This window comes from Stegostoma tigrinum, chromosome 7 (genome assembly GCF_030684315.1).
Source record: "Stegostoma tigrinum isolate sSteTig4 chromosome 7, sSteTig4.hap1, whole genome shotgun sequence".
NCBI classification, from domain to species: Eukaryota; Metazoa; Chordata; class Chondrichthyes; order Orectolobiformes; family Stegostomatidae; genus Stegostoma; species Stegostoma tigrinum.
In genome coordinates, this window is record NC_081360.1 from 65,284,988 (window position 1) to 65,303,729 (window position 18,742).

At 40.6% G+C, this 18,742-nt stretch overlaps 1 protein-coding gene across 3 annotated transcripts in view; it reads right to left on the minus strand.

Annotated features, from left to right (window-relative positions):
- Positions 1-17,026, minus strand: part of lrp2a (low density lipoprotein receptor-related protein 2a) — a 313,171-nt gene extending 296,145 nt beyond the window's left edge. For 2 of the 3 annotated variants that reach the window (XM_059647356.1, XM_059647358.1), the window contains exon 1: positions 16,924-17,026. In XM_059647356.1, the coding sequence (XP_059503339.1) occupies positions 16,924-16,990 (67 nt within the window). In that variant the 5' untranslated portion in view covers positions 16,991-17,026. The remainder of the gene's footprint in view (positions 1-16,923) is intronic. The other variant, XM_059647357.1, reaches the window with a different exon arrangement.
- Positions 17,027-18,742: the final 1,716 nt, after the last annotated feature.

An 18,742-nucleotide genomic window follows, 5' to 3' on the forward strand; every position in this document is an offset into this window, starting at 1 on the left:
TTTGAAAGGGGAATGAAATACAATATATCCAAGTTTGTAGACACCATAACTGGGTGGAAGAGTGAGCTTCGAGGAGGATGCAGATGCAATATAATATAGATGAATGTGAGACTATCCACTTTGGTAGCAAAAACAGGAAGGCAGGTTATTATCTGAATAGCAATGGATTGAGAAAGGAGATATTCAATGATACCTGAGTGTCCTTGTAGATCAGTCACTGCCAGTGAGCATGCAGGTGCAGCAGACAGTGAATAAGGTAAATGGTATGTTGGTCTTCATAGCAAGAGGATTCTGGTACAGAAACAAGGATGTCTTGCTGCAACTCTACAAGGCATTGATAAGACCAACACCTGGAGTATTGTGTGCAGTTTTGGAGTCATTATCTGAGGAAGGATGTTCTGGCAATGCAGGGAGTATAACAAAAGTTTACCAGTCTGATTTCAGGGATGGCAGAACTGACATATTAAGAGATATTATATTCTCCAGAGTTTAGATGAAAAAAGGGGGATCTCATAGAAACTTATAACATTCTAACAGAACTGGACAAGATGAATGCAGGAAGATGTTTCCAATGACTGTGGAGTTCAGAACCAGAGATCACAGTCTAAGAATAAGGGGCAGGCCATTTAGAACTGAGATAGGAAAAATTTCGTCACCCAGAGAGTGGTAAGTCTGTGGAATTCTTTGCCGCAGAAAGCAGTCACAGGCCAAACCATTGAATGATTTCAAGACAGACTTAGATATAGTTTTTAGGACTAAGCGGATCAAAGGGTATGGCGATGTGTGTTGTTCAACCACAATCATACTGAACGTATTAAATTACCTAATCTTGCTCCTATTTTCTACGTTTCTGTGTTTTATTTGTCTTGTGTCCAATATAAGGAAAGGTTATATTATCCACAAATACCGCTATTTTTTCTGTAAATCTTTACTTGTTATCTAAGATTCTGAAGCAGACAGGAAAGTGAATTAAAAGCAACATCTTGTGTGTTTCCTTTCCTTGTTACAAGCTTGAGTTTTCTTCATTTTAGCATATCTTTCATAGAAGGCAGAACTGTACAGCACAGGAACGGCCCTTCTAGCCCATGACATTGTACTGGAAATAAGGCCAAATGAAACTAATCTCTCCATTCCTTGCATATTCGTGGGCTTATCTAAAAGTCCCTTAAATGCCCTTATCGTATCTGCCTCCACCACCATCCCTGACAGTGCATTGCAGATCTACTGCTCTCTGTTTTAAAAAACTTAGCCTTCACATCTTCTTTGAACTTTCCCCATCTCACCTTAAATACATGCCTCCTAGCATTAGAAGTTTCAACTCTGGGAAAAAGATTCTGACTGTCAACCTCACCTATGCATCTCATAATTTTATAAACTTCTATCAAGTCTCTCCTCAGTCTCCTCTAAGCAAGAGAAAACAACCCAGGTTTCTCTAGTGTCTCCTTATAGCTCATATCCTCTAATCCAGGCAACATCCTGGTAAACCTCTTCTGCACCCTCTCCAAGACCTCCACATCCTTCCTGTAATGTGCTTACCAGAATTGAATGCAATACTCTGAGTGTGGCCTAACCAAAAATGACATCCTGATTCTTGTGCTCAATTCCCCACCCAATAAAGACAAGCATGATATACTCTTTCTTTACATCCTAACTCCTTACATGGCTATTTTCCGGGAGCTATCGACTTGAATCTCAAGATCCTTCTGGAATCGCTGCTGTTCAGAGTCCTACCATTAACTGTATACTATTCCTTAACTTTGACCTCCCAAAGCGCAGCACCTCACACTTACCAGATTAAACTCCATCTGCTATTTCTCCGCCCATATCTGCAACTGATCGATATCTTCTTTGACAACCTTCTACACTATCCACAACTCCCCTGATCTTTGTGTCACCTACAAACTTACTAACTCCCCCATGATAAACCCACCATGAGGGGCCTTGTTGAAAACCCTACTGAAATCCATGTAACCAACATCTACTGATCTAGCCTTATCGATCGCCTCCGTCACCTCATTGAAAACTTCAATCAAGTTAATAAGACTTGCTCTGCCCTGCACAAAGCCATGCTGAATGTCCCTAATTAGGCCATGCTCCCCCTAATATGTGTAACTCCTATCTCTAAGAATTCTATCCAATAGCTTCCCAATAACCAATGAGAGACTTACCGGTCCATAGTTTCCTGGTTTATTCCTTTTTCCCTTCTTGAACAGAGAAACAACATTAGCTATTTGTCAGTCCTCCAGTATCTCCCCAGTGGCTAATAAGGATACAAAGATGGTGGACAAGGCCCCAGCAATCTCCTGTCTTGCCTCTCTTGATAACCTAAGGTAGCTACCATCAGTCCCTGAGGGCTTTACTACCCTAATTATTTAATTATTCTAACCATCTTTATCCTTCTTCTAACTTCTGCATCACACCTGCCATTTGTTTTACTGTCATTTGTCCTGAATAGATTTACATATCTATTTGTTCCAGTGTGATGCCATCCACTACAAACTTCACTGTAGTTCCCTCATTTATATTCCTTCTAAGTATCAATATTTTTGACCTTTTGATATGGATACTTAATCCATAGTCTAAAATTCTAATATTTTACTTGCTTTGTAATAATCTGTAAAGCCATTGCACCACTATATGATGCTTAGTTGATAGATTAAAAATATCCAGCATCAAACAATTGTATCAACAGCTGGACCTCATTTTCATGTTAATATACACTTTCTGGCTCCTCAGATGGAAAAAAAACACTTGTAATATTGTTTTTTTTCTCTCTCTAATTGCTTTTGAAAAAAGGAGATAAGTAAAAGTAAAGTTATTAAAGGGGTCTCTTGCCTATTTTCCAAAATATAAAATGAAATTCCTGAAAGATCGGGAGATATTTTAGATCTATAAGGATATTTGGTGACTGAGATGGAAATTTGGTTTGGAATAGGAAAGCGAGTTTTGGATGAGTTGAAAGGGTAAATTTTCCAATCCTCATTTTCTAACCCTAAAATTATTATTACTGAGCTACCTTGAGCCACATTATGGCATTAAGGTTTGCAAAGCTATGCAGGATTCCTCCACAAACTAAGAAAAAACGGACACCTTGAAGTCATAAGTAAGCCAAGTGTACAAGTAGCTTGAGGAGATGCCTAAAGATAACTTTTTGCCAGGACTGTTTAGGCACAAAAATCTTTTACTGGTAACAAAGTCAAGCATTAAGCAAACTCTTAACAACCAATTAACCTTATCCTGCATCTTTGGGATTAACCCCCATTGCATACAGAGCTATCACCATGTATGAGTGGGTCAAGTGTCAGTGAAGTGATTAAAGGCCTGACTGAGGGTTTGAACATGGGATGGGAAAACATGATGACAGCCACACTGCTCCCCTTTCTTCTGACCCTGTGCTCTGAACTCCTCACAACCTGCATAATACTTCCTATGGCCTTGGTCATCCGAGAAGATTGCTGGCTGGGTTGGATGTGTTCCCCCCAAAGTAGCAGCCATGGTCTTTTTACTTGTGCTGAGCACAAGAGATGCTGGCTCCTAATTGGCTGGCAGCTCTCACTAGGCAGGAATTCCATTCCCAAGGTCTCGATTCCAGAGCACAACCTGCAGGAGCCTCAGCACGGACTGACTCACATCTGGTTACATGAGCCTTTCTAAAAAGAGAAGGCACTGTGGATTTCTCGCTAGCTCTCCAGCCAGCTGGTGAGACCCCAATTCCATAAGATTCCACCCTAGGTCATGAAGAAAAAAGTCACTCCCTCATTAGAAATATTATTCCACTGAAACAGAAAACTAAAGGAAATCCAAGGAATTAGGATGTACGACTTTTCTTTCGGCAAACATGCCCAATGAAAACATTAATAAAGTCCTTAAAGTGTGTCTGTTTAAGATTTGATCAGTCCCTTCAAAAATAGATAAAAACATGATTCAGATCAGCAAACTTCAGGAACTGAGCAACACACTTTCTAGTCTACATACCTGGATGCAGCAATTGGATGGTTACAAGGTTACTTATGTTTTTAATAGACGTTAATCACTATCAATCATCAAACCCATCAAAAGCAAATTTGAAAACTGTTCTGCTCTAGCTTTAAAGGGAGTTGATAAGTCTACCGATTCTCAAAGGACCTAGAAATTATGCCTGACCACATTTGGTTGTACTTATTGTTATCATGCAATAAACCACCTCGTTATCTAAGAACAGTGCCTTTTCTGTGGATACTCTATGTTGATGTATACTCTACTATTATCATTATATAGACCCCTCAAGATAAAGCAAAGACAAAAGACGACTGGTAGCAGCGAACTATCTCACAACCCTTTCTAAACACTACATTCTGGTAAAATGGCAAACACCCCAGGTACTAGGACTGGACACATTCAATGCATGCCATACCTGCTTAAACTTCAATTTAGTATTAACAATTTTTGAAAGCTTCACCCCAACCTATCTCTGAAACCTCTACAAGCCTCATTTTTCCCAATATTTTAGGTCCTCCTCTAACTTGTTCCGTTTATCTCCCTTATTTCTTCTACCATTTGAAGTCACACCATCAGCAATGTCAACCTAACATTCTAGAATCCCAACCTGAACCTTTCCACATTCCATTTCCCTTCCCTCTTATTCGATGCTTATTAAAAACCAGCTCTTTGACCAACCTTTCCTTGGACATAATATCGATATTGGTCTGCTTATATTCCTGCAAAATACTTTGAAAAACTTTCTAATAATGCATTTCATAAATCCAAGTTATTATTATCCCTGAACAAGGAGATTGCTTATTTGTGTTAAATATCTAGTGTATGTTAGCACTTCTACTTATGATGTTTTTCAGTCTCACTTTTATAACTGTATTTAACACTGAAGCATATACAATCTAAGGTCAATGCATAAATGATACCTAATGTAATTAGAGTCTCTAAACAAAAGATGGGATCTAGAGAATATTCCTGATGTTTCTCCCAATTATGTGTATATAAAGATGTATATCCTACAAAATGACTTTGACATTATCACAGACAATTTACTAGTAAGCAAAAGTTTGGCTTGGCTGAACTCAATTTAAAATGTGCTTGCATGGCTTTTGTAATGTGTTACATTTTTGTTAACCTTTGCTTTAATCAATGCTTAGTTAGCCAAACGAAAATGCAATTTAGAACAGGCAGTTACCTTTTAATAGAACACAGAACCCAGGTAAACAATTAGCTAATATTCTCATAACTTTTGTCTTGTCACATGGAAAATGAAAACTTTTCTGACTTTTTCAGAACTATGGTCTCCTTATTTAAGAAATAAAGTAAAAGTACTAGAAGCAGTTCTTATGCACAAAGTGCTAATTTCTTTCCCATCTCTGCATAAGTACTTTCATCTCTATAACATTTAGTGTGGCTGACTGATTGCTTCATGCTGATATCTATTGCTCCATCTGGATTTATAGATATAATCTGTTAATTTCAAGAATCACCTTACAGAGCATTTATGTATTTGATAACTTTAAACATCCTGACTCTCACGGTAAAATTATTGGCACTAACACACAAATTAAAAAATGTTATTGAATTCACCTTCTCATATTGTCATGTCGGAAGCTGATCTCATGAACTATGTTTTGAAATCATTTGTGCTAATACTTTTTGCAAGTGACTCAGGTTAATAGCTCTTTCCAAAAGCCATCTGTTATTTTTGTTTAATTTGCTACTCTGTCCCTTGAGCAAGAGACAATACTATCGAAGTATACTATAATATAGCAATCTGAAAATGGCATAGCACAGACCCATTCTAAACACAAACATGAATTTGTAGTTGGAGTAAGCCATTTGGCCCTTCCAAATCCACCATTCAGTAAGATCATGGCTGATTGATTGTGGCCTCATCTCCACTCCCCTCCCTATCTGCAATGACTTTAACTCCCTTTGTTAGTCAAGAACCTATCTATCTCATTCTTAGAAGTGCTTACTGATCCCATCATCACCACTCCGAGGGGAAGAGATTTCCAAAAATGCACAAGTTGCTGAGAGAGAAAAAAAAGTCCTCAGCTTCATTTTAAATGGGAGACTGCTTATTTTTAAAAATCCCAGTTCTAGTCTCTGTCACAAGGTGAAATATCTTTCAGCATCCACCTGGTAAAGTACCCTCAAGATTTTCACTCTGCTATATTCTTTTGGATACAGATTCAACAATTACTCAAAAGATAACTTTCTACATCCCAGACTTTTTTTAAAATTCATTCAGAGGATGAGAGTTTCACTGGCCAGGCAGCATTCATTGCCCATCCCTAATTGCCCAGAGGGCAGTTAAGAGTCAACCACATTGCTGTGAATCTGGAGTCACATGTAGGCCAAATCATGTAAGGATGGCAGTTTCCTACCCTAAAGGACATTAGTGAACCAGATGGGGTTTTCCTGACAATTGGCAATGAATTTATGGTCATCATTAGACTCTTAATTCCACATATTAGAGATAATGGGAACTGCAGATGCTGGCGAATCCAAGATAATAAAATATGAGGCTGGATGAACACAGCAGGCCAAGCAGCATCTCAGGAGCACAAAAGCTGACGTTTCGGGCCTAGACCCTTCATCAGAGAGGGGGATGGGGAGAGGGAACTGGAATAAATAGGGAGAGAGGGGGAGGCGGACCGAAGATGGAGAGTAAAGAAGATAGGTGGAGAGAGTATAGGTGGGGAGGTAGGGAGGGGATAGGTCAGTCGCAAACCATTTCCACTCCCCCTCCCATTCCCTAGATGACATGTCCATCATGGGCCTCCTGCACTGCCACAATGATGCCACCCGAAGGTTGCAGGAACAGCAACTCATATTCCGCCTGGGAACCCTGCAGCCATATGGTATCAATGTGGACTTCACCAGTTTCAAAATCTCCCCTTCCCCTACTGCATCCCTAAACCAGCCCAGTGCATCCCCTCCCCCCACTGCACCACACAACCAGCCCAGCTCTTCCCCCCCCACCCACTGCATCCCAAAACCAGTCCAACCTGTCTCTGCCTCCCTAACCGGTTCTTCCTCTCACCCATCCCTTCCTCCCACCCTAAGCCGCACCCCAGCTACCTACTAACCTCATCCCACCTCCTTGACCTGTCCGTCTTCCCTGGACTGACCTATCCCCTCCCTACCTCCCCACCTACACTCTCTCCACGTATCTTCTTTACTCTCCATCTTCGGTCTGCCTCCCCCTCTCTCCCTATTTATTCCAGTTCCCTCTCCCCATCCCCCTCTCTGATGAAGGGTCTAGGCCCGAAACGTCAGCTTTTGTGCTCCTGAGATGCTGCTTGGCCTGCTGTGTTCATCCAGCCTCACATTTTATTATCTTTAATTCCACATATTTACTGAATTCAAATTCTGCTATCTGCCATGGCAGGATTCAAACCTGGGTCCCCAGAATGTTATCTGGATCTCCAAATTAACAGTACAGTGATAATATCACTAGGCCATTGCCTCTCCCAGCAGATAGCCCAGATACCTGTTGAGCAAACCTTCTCTGAGCATCTCCCATTTAAAATGAAGATGAGGAATTTCTTTTCTCTCTGCTTTTGGAAATCTCTGCCCCGAGAGTAGTGAAAGTGGGGTCATTAAGGGCTTCTAAGAGTGAGATAGATAGGTTCCCAATTTAGAAGGTATTATAAGATGGAGGTTAACCCACTTCCCCAAGAACTAAAACTGAAACATCCAAAGAGGAGCCATAATCTCACCCCATAATCTGTGAAACGAGTGTGAAAAGAGGTGTAACCTGCTTTTCAGCACCTTCTAGTGATTAAATAAATTAAATCACTCACCATTACTTCAAAATCAACAAGTAACAAATTATTTATCTAACTCTAACAGTGAACAAGTTAACTATACTATTAACAATCTGAAAAATTCCTAATTACTAACTATTCCCAAATACAGCAAGATTCTCATGGTATGCTGTTTCAATAAGTACAAGTCCTGCTTTTTTATAAAACAAGAATTTAGTCTCTCAAAATTACAGCCAGGTTACAGATCTTCAGAATGTTCTGTGCCTTCTCCATTGATTCTTCTGCCAGGACTATTAACTAGTTGTACCATTGGTACTGCTGTTATTTAGATGGTGCTTTCTCTCAGACATACAGGAGGCTGTGAGGGCCAGCACTTCTCTCTTGAGGTAAGGGCTGTTAGCTCTGGCAGATGGCAGTTAGCTCTGGGGCTTTGTCCAACTGCCCCCTTTGTTTTATACGAATGATGTAGAGGATCATATCAGCCATGATTGGATGGCTGAGCAGACTCAATAAGACAATTGTGCTCCTATATCTTATGGCTTTATGGAATAAGAGAATGTTTAAGGTGCTGAATGCATTGCCAAGAATGCAGACTGCTTTGTCTTTGATGGTGTTCTGCTTCTTGAACACTCTTGTATCTGCAAGTGATGGACTTAAGGAAGTTGCTTTCTCAGTTATCACAGCATTCGCAGTGTCTGACTTGTTTTTGCAAACACAATATTTAGTTGGCTGATCCAATTCAGGTTTTGGTCAAAATGTTGCTAGTACGTGATTCGAAGATGGTTAAGCCACTGAACATTAAGAGCCATGCATGTTGCTTACCATTTATTACCACTGAATATTAAGAGACAAGGGCATGTTGCTTACCATTTATTAGCCCAAATGTGGACATTGTCCAGATCTTTCTACATATGAAAATATCTCAGTATCTGAGGTGTCACAAATGGTAAAAATACTGGATATGTTCACTAATGATTGTACATTCTGATGTCATGATTGATGAAGGTCATTGTTGAAGGTGATGAATATTAGGCTCAGGACCCTACCTGAAGAATTCCTGCAGTGAAGTCTGAGATGATTGACCTCCAATAACCATGACCACTTTTTGCTGCTCAGTTTGACTTAATCAGCAGAGATTTCTTCGAATCCTATTGACTCATTTTTGTTTTGTGCCACATTTAGCTAAATGCTGCCTTGTGTCAAGGGGTTTTACTTGACCTCTGGAGTTCAGCTCTTGTGTCTGTCTTTGTACTAGACAGTAATGGGATCAGAAGCTAAATGGCCCTGATGGAACCCAGCCTGACTATCAGTGAGCAAGCTGTTACTGGGCAACTGGTTCTTGATAGCATTGTCAACAACACATTCCATCGCTTTGTTGATCACTGAAAGTAGATTAGACAATAAGATACAGCAGCAAAATAAGACCATTTCAGCCCATCAAGGCTGGTCCACTGTTCAATGGCAGCATGTTGATATGGTTCTCAACCCCCATTCTCCTGCCTTTGATCTTTTACTCGTCAAGAACCTATCTATCTCTGTTTTAAAAATACTCAATGCTTCCACAGCATTCTGTGGCAATAGGTTCCACAGCTTCATCACCCCTCCCAGTTTGGTTGAAAAAATTCTTCGTCATCTCAGATAAAGGAGTCTTCCCTTCTCTCTGAGGTTGTGGTCCTGGGTCCTAGTCTCTCCTACTTGAGGAAACGTCTTTTCCATGTCCACTCTACCCAGGTCTCTCAATATTCTATGAGTTTCAATGAGATTCCCCTTCTTTCAAGTACATACCCAAAATCCTCAACTGTTCCTTATATGACAAGCCCTTCATCCCCAGGATCATTCTTCTAAACCTTCTCCGGACCTCCTCCATGCCAGCTTATCCTTCCTTAGACACAGGGTCCAAAACTGTTCACAATATTCCAAATGTGATTTGGCCAGAGCGTTGTACAGTCTCAGCAGTATATCCTTGTTATTGTATTCTGTCCCTCTTGAAATGAATGTTAACATTGCATTTGCTTCCTAATGCCAAATGAATTTGCATGCTAATGAGAATCCTGAGCCAGGACTCCTTGTGCATCAGTCTTCTGAAGCTGTTTTCCATTTAGGAAACATTCTGTGGCTTTAATCGTCCTAGTGCATAACCTTATATTTTCCCACATTATATTCCATCTACCACTTATTTGCCCATTCTCCTAGCCTATCCAAATCCTTCTGCAGCCTCTTTGGTTTCTCAACTCTACATGTCCCTCCGTTAACCTTGGTATTGTCTGCAAACTTAGCAACAATGGCCTCAGTTCCTTTGTCGAGATCATTAATGTATAACGGGAAGAGTTGTGGTCACAACAGTGACCCCTGAAGAACTCCACTAGTCACTGGGTGCCATCCTGAAAAAGACCCTTTTATTCCCACTCTCCACCTTATGTTCATCTGCCAATTCTCAATCCATGCCAGTACCTTATTTCTAACACCCCGTTAGTTCTTATCTTATTGAGCGGCCTCCTGTGCTACACCTGATCTAAGGCCTTCTGCAAATTCACAACGATCATGTCTATTGATTCTCCTTTGTCTAATTTGTTTGTTACCTTCTCAAAGAATTCCAACAGATTTGTCAGACATGGTCTCCCCTTGACAAGTACTCCACAATCTCACCCTTAATAATGGACTAACAATTTTACCAATAACTGAGGTGCATATTTTCCCAACTTCTGCCTCCCTTAATTCATAAACAGGTGTGTTACATCAGCGATTTGGCAGTCCTCTGTGACCCTATCTGACTCCAATGATTCCTGAAAGATCGCGATCAATTCTTCTACAATCTTCTCAGCTCACTCCTTTAGAACCTTGGGATGTGGTCCATCTGGTCCAAGTGGTTTATCCACCTTCAGCTCTTTCAGCTTCCCCAGCACCTTCTCTTTAGCGATAGCTACTGCACTCACCTCTACCACTTGACTCTCTTGAAGTTCTGGTGTACTGCTGGTGCCTTCCTTTGAGAAGACAAATGCAAAATACCTGTTCAGTTTCTCTGCCATTTCTTTGTTCCTCACCGGTACTTCTCTAGCAGTCCGATGTCCACCCTGCCTCTCTCTTTCCTTTTGTATAGCTAAAAAAAGCTCTTGCAATCTCTGTTACTAGCTAGATTATTCTCTTATTTTATCATTTCTCCCACTTTATTGCTTTTTTAGTTGTCCTGTGTTTTTATAAAGGCTTTCCAATGCCCTGGCTTCCCACTAATCTTCACCATACTGCATATGTTTTCTGATGGGGTGGTGCTTGCTTCCATTGGATTTATCCTACATTTTTTTGCACACAGGACATACCTGGGCTACTTTTCACATTGTCAGGTAAATGTCAGTACTGTAGATATACTGGAACAGCCTGGCCAAGGGCCTGGCAAGTTCTAGAGAACCAGTCTCAGTACTATTGCCGGAATATTGTCAGGGCACACTGACTTTGCAGTATCCAGTGCCTCCAAACATTTCTTAATATCACATGCAGTGAATCAAATTGGCTGAAGACTGGCAACTGTATTGCTGGTGAACTCAAGAGGAGGCTGTGATGAATCATTCACTCGGCATCTCTGGCTACAGATGATTGAAAATAATTCAGCTTTATCCTTTGATTGGCGTGCTGAACTCTCCATAATTACAAAAGGAGATACTTCTGAGCCTCATCCCCCTCATTGCTGTTTAACTGTCCACATGAATGGATGCGAGCAGGACTGTAGAGCTTAACTCTGATCAATTGCTTATGGAATTAATACGTTCTCTCTTTCGCATGCTGTTTATGCTATTAAGTACTTTGAAGGTTGACACTTTATTTATTTCAGATTCTCAGCATCCAAAATTCATAACAGCAGCAGGTGAATTCATCTCCCAACACAAAAGAGCCTCAAAATGCCCAGGAAAATTCATTCATGGGTGTAACCAGTGAGAGAAAAGTCACTCCCCCTATGATGAACATGCAGAATTTCTAAGGATTGCTAATTCTCCCTTACATTGTCTTTTGTAGCAAATTAAAAAGAGAAGCAACTTCTGACCAGAGATACCAAGCGAAGATGAGTGACAGCAGTAAACAAGGCACCTAATGCCAGACCTAGCAAGGCCATGAGGTGTTGTTAGGAGAGTGGGAAGTGAGATTGGGGAGGCTGGAGCCCAAGCAGCAAGACTGGCAAGGAAGATGACCCAACGAGTCCGTGGAGCAGTGTAACATTAGGCAGGCCAAGGGTATGGGGGAAGGTGAAGTTGCAAATGGGGAGTGGTGCTGCAGGGTTGTGAGGTACTACAAAAAGGTGAAGAGGAGTTGCAAAGGGGGAAAATAATTCTTTAAAAGGCATTATTCAGTTAACTGGGAAACTGGCAAATTTGAAGCCAGTGAATTAATGGATTCTTTGCAAATGAATGTGGACTTTAAGGCTGTGGAAGTTCAGGGGTTCCTAAATGGGGAAATATATCATGGATGCTATTTAATCAATACTATATCAATTGGATAATTTAATGTTAAGGAGTTTTACTTCATGAGAAATTGCATTTCTGTGTTATCACATCACAAAACATCTCCTATGTTGTGAATTTCTTGAGGTGTAGTGATTGTGTTAAATGGAATCCTACAATTGTGAAGCTGTGACCCTGACATGAGTAAAGGTGATTCTGTCAGATTTACAGAGCTGGGTGTTCGGTTCTTGTTTCCAGTTCTGAGGTTGAAGTCAAGCAGTCTACGTGGTTTCATTCCTTCAGACATTTCACTACAATTGAGTGGTTGTTAGGCCGTTTCAGAGGTCAGCTAAAAGTCAACCGTGTTACTGTGGGTCTAGAGTCATCTACAGAGAAGACTGGGGAAGTACAGCAGGTTTCCTTCTCTAAAGGACATAGTGAACCAGATGGGTTTACAGCAATCAACAATGAAGTAAATGGGTATGATATGATTTCCTTTTCAAAGACAAGGCAGAAAGTTATCCAAGGCTAGGATCTGAATATTCAAGAATTTGAATTTAGGAATGTGAGGCAAAAGGGAAAAGAAGGTGGAGTAGTGCAGGTTATGAAAGATGGGATCAAAGTAACTTACTGAGAGAGATTCTTATTTGGTATTGAGAGAAGAACAAAATGTAGAATCTAGTTGGGTCAAATGAAGTAACAGGGTTTCAAGGGGCATCAAGCATTGTTTATAGGCCACGAATGGCATGGCATAAATCTAGAAATGACAGGTCACATGGCAAGGGTAATGCAATTATCATTGTTGATATAACCCCATGTATGGTCTGGGTAAATCTAATGAGCACAAATGCTGTGAAAGGGAAATTTCTAGACTCTGTATGAGATTTATTTAATATCATTTATGGGATGTAGGCATGGTTGGCTGAGCTGCATTTCCTGCCCATCCCTAGTTGTTCTTGAGAAGGTGGTGAGCTGCCTTCTTGAACTGCTGCAGTCCTCCTGCTGTGGGTTGACCCACAATGCTATAAGGGAGGTAATTCCAGGGTATTGACTCAGTGACCGTTAAGGAACGACAATATATTTCCCAGTCAGGATGGTGAGTGACCTGGAGGGGAACTTGAAGCTGGTCGTGTTCCCATATGTTTCCTGCCCATGTCCTTCTAAATGGCCATGGGTTTGTAAAGTTCTGCCTGAGGATCTTTGGTGAATTTCTGCAGTGCATCTTGTAAATAGTAAACACCGTTGCTACTGAGAGTCCATGGTGGAGGGAGTTAATGCTTGTAGATGTGGTGCCAATCAAGCAGGCTGCTTTGACCTGGATAGTGTCAAGTGTCTTGAGTGTTGTTGAAGCTAAACCCATTCAGGCAAGTGAGAGTATTCCATCATACTCCTGGATGGGGAGTTCAAAACTAGGGGGCATATTTTTAAGGTGAGAGGAGAAGGATTTAACTGGGACCTGAGGAGCAACTTTTTAAACAGAGAGGGTAGTTCATATGTGGAATGAACTGCTGCAGGAAATGGTGGATGCAGGTACAGTTACAACATTTAAAAAGACATTCGGACAGGTGCATGAATAGGAAGGGTTTGGAAGGATATTGGTCAAATGGGACTAGTTTAGATTGGGAAAGTTGATCAGCATGGATGACTTACACTAAAAGGTCTGTTTCTCTGCTCTATGACTCTGTGACTAAGTTGTCCAATTTGGTAGGAAGAAGAGATGTGCCGAACATTTATTAAATGCTGAGTGATTCGTAAGTATTGCTGTCCAGAAGGACCTGGCTGTCATTGTTCATAAGACTCTGCCCGCTGAATCTGCAACTTAGCCTTACATTAATCATTCATGGGAGGAGGGTGTCTTTGGCCAGGCCAGCATTTATTGCCCATCCCTAATTGCCTAGAGGGCAGTTATGAATCAACCACATTGCTGTGGGTCTGGAGTCACATGTAGGCTAGACCAGGTAAGGATAGCAGTATCCTTCCCTAAAAGGACATTAGTGAACTAGATGGGTTTCCGCCCCCCCCCCCCCCCCCAACAATTGACAACGGATTCATGGTCATCATCAGATTTTTAATTCTGGATATTTATTGAATTCAATTCCACCATCTGCCATGGTCAGATTTGAACCCAGATCCCCAGAACATTAGAGATAATAGGAACTGCTGATGCTGGAGAATCTGAGACAACAAAGTGTAGAGCTGGATGAAGACAGCAGGCCAAACAGCACCTTATGCTGCACACTGTCTGGGTCTCTAGATTAACAGTCTGCAATAACACCTCTAGACCATCGCACGCACTCACCCCCCAACTTTCAATCAGGAAGGCACATGATCTTTATTGTAAGGTGATTTGAGTACAAATATAGAGGTGTATAGTAGGGAAAGTGCAGCAAAGGATCATTAGGATAATTCCTGGAATGATGCAACCAACCTAAGAGGCATGACAGAGGAGATTGGAACTATATACTCCAAAGTTGAGAAGAGTGAGGGATAATATTATCAATATATTTATCTTACCAATAAAATCAAAGAATCAAATAGTATGCATATTAAAATTTCATGAAGTTACCTAGATATTCAGGTTTTAATATCATTGCAGGGTCAAAGTATGATTATAAAGATGTTAAAATATCAAGTCAATGTCTTAGTGATTGCTACAAAATCTGAAATTGCTGTAAAGACTCAACAGCTCTGGCAGCATCTGTGGAGAGAAAGCAGAGTTAATGTTTCGGGTCTAGGAACACTTCTTTGGAACTGACTGTAGCGAGGATGATTGGTAATACATGGTAGAGAAGGGGTGGGAGAGGAGAAGCAGTAAACAATAATTAGATGGAGACCAGAGAGAGAGAGAGAGATTTCTAATTGTTTCTGATTTTCAACATCTGCAGTTCTTTTTTTCTGCTTTTTACAGGTTTGCTGTTTTGCAATCATTCTACAATATCTATCATTAATGTGGTATGCATGTATTGCTACTTAACTGCCAAATTAGAGTAAAAAATGTTTTAGCCTTGCTTGATTTGAAGTAATAAAGAAAATAGCATATTTCTGTCTTGCATTTAGATTGAGATACCTTATGTAAACAATGGCACCTGCATTATTTCAAAGTGGGGTCTACTTTGCAATAATGTAAAAATTACAGTATTACTCTAAAACCAGTTCAAGATCTTGACCCAAGTGAATATTGGTGGGGAGAAACCAAGGCATACAAAAAGGAATTTCAAACTTGTTTCCAGTCACAAGCAACAGCATAACTCTAGTATCCTGAAATCTGATGTGCAGCTGGATGGTTTGTGAAGAACTCAAGCTGTGGGTCAGTAATAGAAAATATTGGAAAAGGTATATATTTTTATACATATCACCCTCCAAGATCAGCAGTAATTTTTTACTTGAGTTTGTGATTTTACTTAGCAAAAACAAATTTTGATATGTGCGTGAGAAACTGACATCCATCAAATGTGCATAATCGAGGCTCAGCTTTGATAATCTGCAAAATTCAAGAAACCTGAAAAATGATGCATCTGCATTAAATGTGACCCCATACACGTATTTGAAATCCAATTATTGCAATCCTGGAAACAACATACAATCATGTCAATTAAAGATTGCGTGGTTACCGCCCGGAACAAAATAAAACTTGAGCAGGTACTTTCCGAGCACAGTAAAAGTTCTTCCTTAAAATAAGGGGTAATTTAAAGCAATTGCCTTCCAAAGAAGTTAACCCTTTAGTCAGAATAAAGAATATTAACTCAGCATTACACAGAACAGCATTCTGAAACAGGATGTCTGCTTTTCTCGAGCGGCTGTAGTATAATTAGTTACTTGATTTACTGTAAGGAGATTACACTGGCCATGGAAAGAGATTAGAGATGGAGCAGTTTGAGAACCGCACAACAGTGTTGCGGCAGTGCCCAAGACACGGTGCTCTGAGAATATTTCCAACGTCTCCCTGCACAATTAAGGGACGTGAAGTCACACTGTAACGTAACCGTGGTTGGAGCAAAGTGAGTGATGAATTCGCCAACACTGTGTAGAAAAGGGATCTGGAAGTCAACTTAATGGCACTAGACCAATTAACAGATTCGCTATGTCTGCTAGTCACATGCGCAACGATGTTACCTAGCAACAAGGGAACTCACTAAAAGTTCGCCAGGAAGAAATTGCAAATCTTCTGCTGAGTGGAACTTTGTGCAGCAGAGAAAATATCAGTTTACAGAATCAAATTGTGCTGAAATACAGTAAAACCTTTCACCTGATGCATGGATCATCTTGTCGAAATTGAACGTATTACATCGTTTCTTTCTGTTACAAAACTATTTTAGAAAAATCGTGAACTTCCGTTGAACCGATGCGGCTTATTGTCAATGGCGGAATTTTGCCGTACGGTTCCCATCAACGTGCGTTTTTACCTGGTACTTTTCGCTCATTTCTTTAGTAGATGTAAATTTGAAAAGCTGTTAGTTTGAGTGCTAACTAATTGTTAAACTTAGCTATTTTCTTCCCTGTTAAACTATTTTAAACTTACTAGTTAATATTGTATTCCAGAACAATCTGAAATTAATTGATATCTAAATCTCTTAAATACCAAAGGCTGTACTCCAACAAAAGTAATGCTAGAAATGTACAAAGTGCATTTCTTAAAAAAATCTAAATAACGTATTGAATAAAATTACACTCATCATTCACTTCACCAGAATAGCTGTAATAAATATCCAAAAATAAGAAGTTGGCAAACTTATGCACCTTCTTACCTTCTGAACTACAATGAACTATAAGCAAAGTTCCCAGAAGAAAAAGTGAGAACGTCTGGCCGACCATGCTGCAGCCTTGTTTTGAAGTCTTCCCCTGCTCCTGGTGAAGCTGGCTTTGCAAGTAAAGGTTGTGGAACCTGGTTGATGTAGGTCTCCGAGCTGTCTTTTTTCCCTCCTCCTGATGCTAGTTGGGAAAAGGCGTGTTCGAGAGTTTGGACATTGCGTTTGCACTAAAACCGTTCAGCACTAAGGTTCTCTGCACCCAGGCCCCGGAAGCAGCATAACTCAGCACCAGTCCTCTAACAGGGAGATGTCTGCATGCCCTACTAAACCGTTATTAGCACAGTACTGACAAACAATAGGTTAGGAGAAACAAACTGGCACAGCCACCTAGAGAAATCCTTGCACTTCATTTCGATTTTCTAAACGAGACAGTTGACTTTGGTATGTTGTGAAATTCAAATACGAAAGCACTTTCATTCCAGAAAATGCATTTATGAAATAAGTTAGGAAAGTTTTACACAAACTGTTCGCTCTGCATGTTCCGCTGCTCGCTGAATTGCACATTTACTGTGATATTTATCACTGCCCACTCCCCATTTAGATAACACAACTTCTTATCGGCAGTGAATTGTTTATATTTTACATTGCTTTTGGTCAACTGGCTACGTGTCACTAACTTGCACTGTTAATTGTGTGTGTATGTGTGCGATTATTTTACGATTCTGCCAATTGTGATGCCTATTTGCTCGTTATCACAAGAGGCATACTTGGATTTCGTTATTTCTAAGTCTGGTGATGCAAGCGACCGCAGGGGGACTATTCATGCTCAGGGCGGCTCGGTGTTGGTACGGCACAGCACCGGGGTCAAGCCTTGGCGCTGCACTACATAACAGCACGAGGGGCAGATCAGCATATTCAATGAGTTTCCTGACACATCCCCACCACAAAGAACAAAACAGCCCACACCCTTCATCATCAGTCAAACTACCCCCCCCCCCCACCCCCTCCAAAAGAACCTCGAGCCATCGCTTAGTTTGCCAGAATGGACCCGAAAGCCTTTTTTTTCTTTGAAGAAAAAGACGTCTCAAAACTTCCATTAGGCTTTGCTTTCTTTTGTTGCTCTTTTGTTTTATTGTTGCCAACTTGATGAAATTCTTGTCGTGGTTTCACAGCAAGTGTCAGACTGACCAAACGTAACCAGCTGCGTTTCTTTATGAGGTTGGTGATAAAGCGACTAATCCCAGTGCTGCCCCAGGAAGAGGGAACCAAAGGATAACGCAAAATGTGATTGGCAACAGTAACAACGAAAGTCTGTACTTTCTTTATTATAGATGTGTCTTTGAAAATCGCCCAAGGCTTCCATAAAGAAGGAAAATACGTCGATTCTATAGTCCCCAGTCAATTTGTGGACTTTAAAGCATGTATTCCTCCAACTGTTTAAAGCCCGGAGGACCCTATAGATCGTACTGGTGCTGGCCCATCTCTAACAACTTGCTCTCATATTTGATACATTTCAAATCAAATCAATTAATGTTATACTCGGGTTAGGCAATGTGCTAGCTACAGTGATCCAAATGGGACAGTGAATATTTCACATCAAGATACTAGACAAATATGAGTTTACATTTCAAAATAGATTGTTGTTAATACAAGCACATGCCAGATCGCATTGGGGTGGGGGGTGGGAGTGACGAGTGCCACAGCGAATGCGCAATTCAGCGAGCAGGGGAACGTGCGGAGCGAACAGTTTGTATAAAACTTTCCAAACTTATTTCATATATGCATTTTCTAGAATTTTTAAATTTGAGTTTCAGCA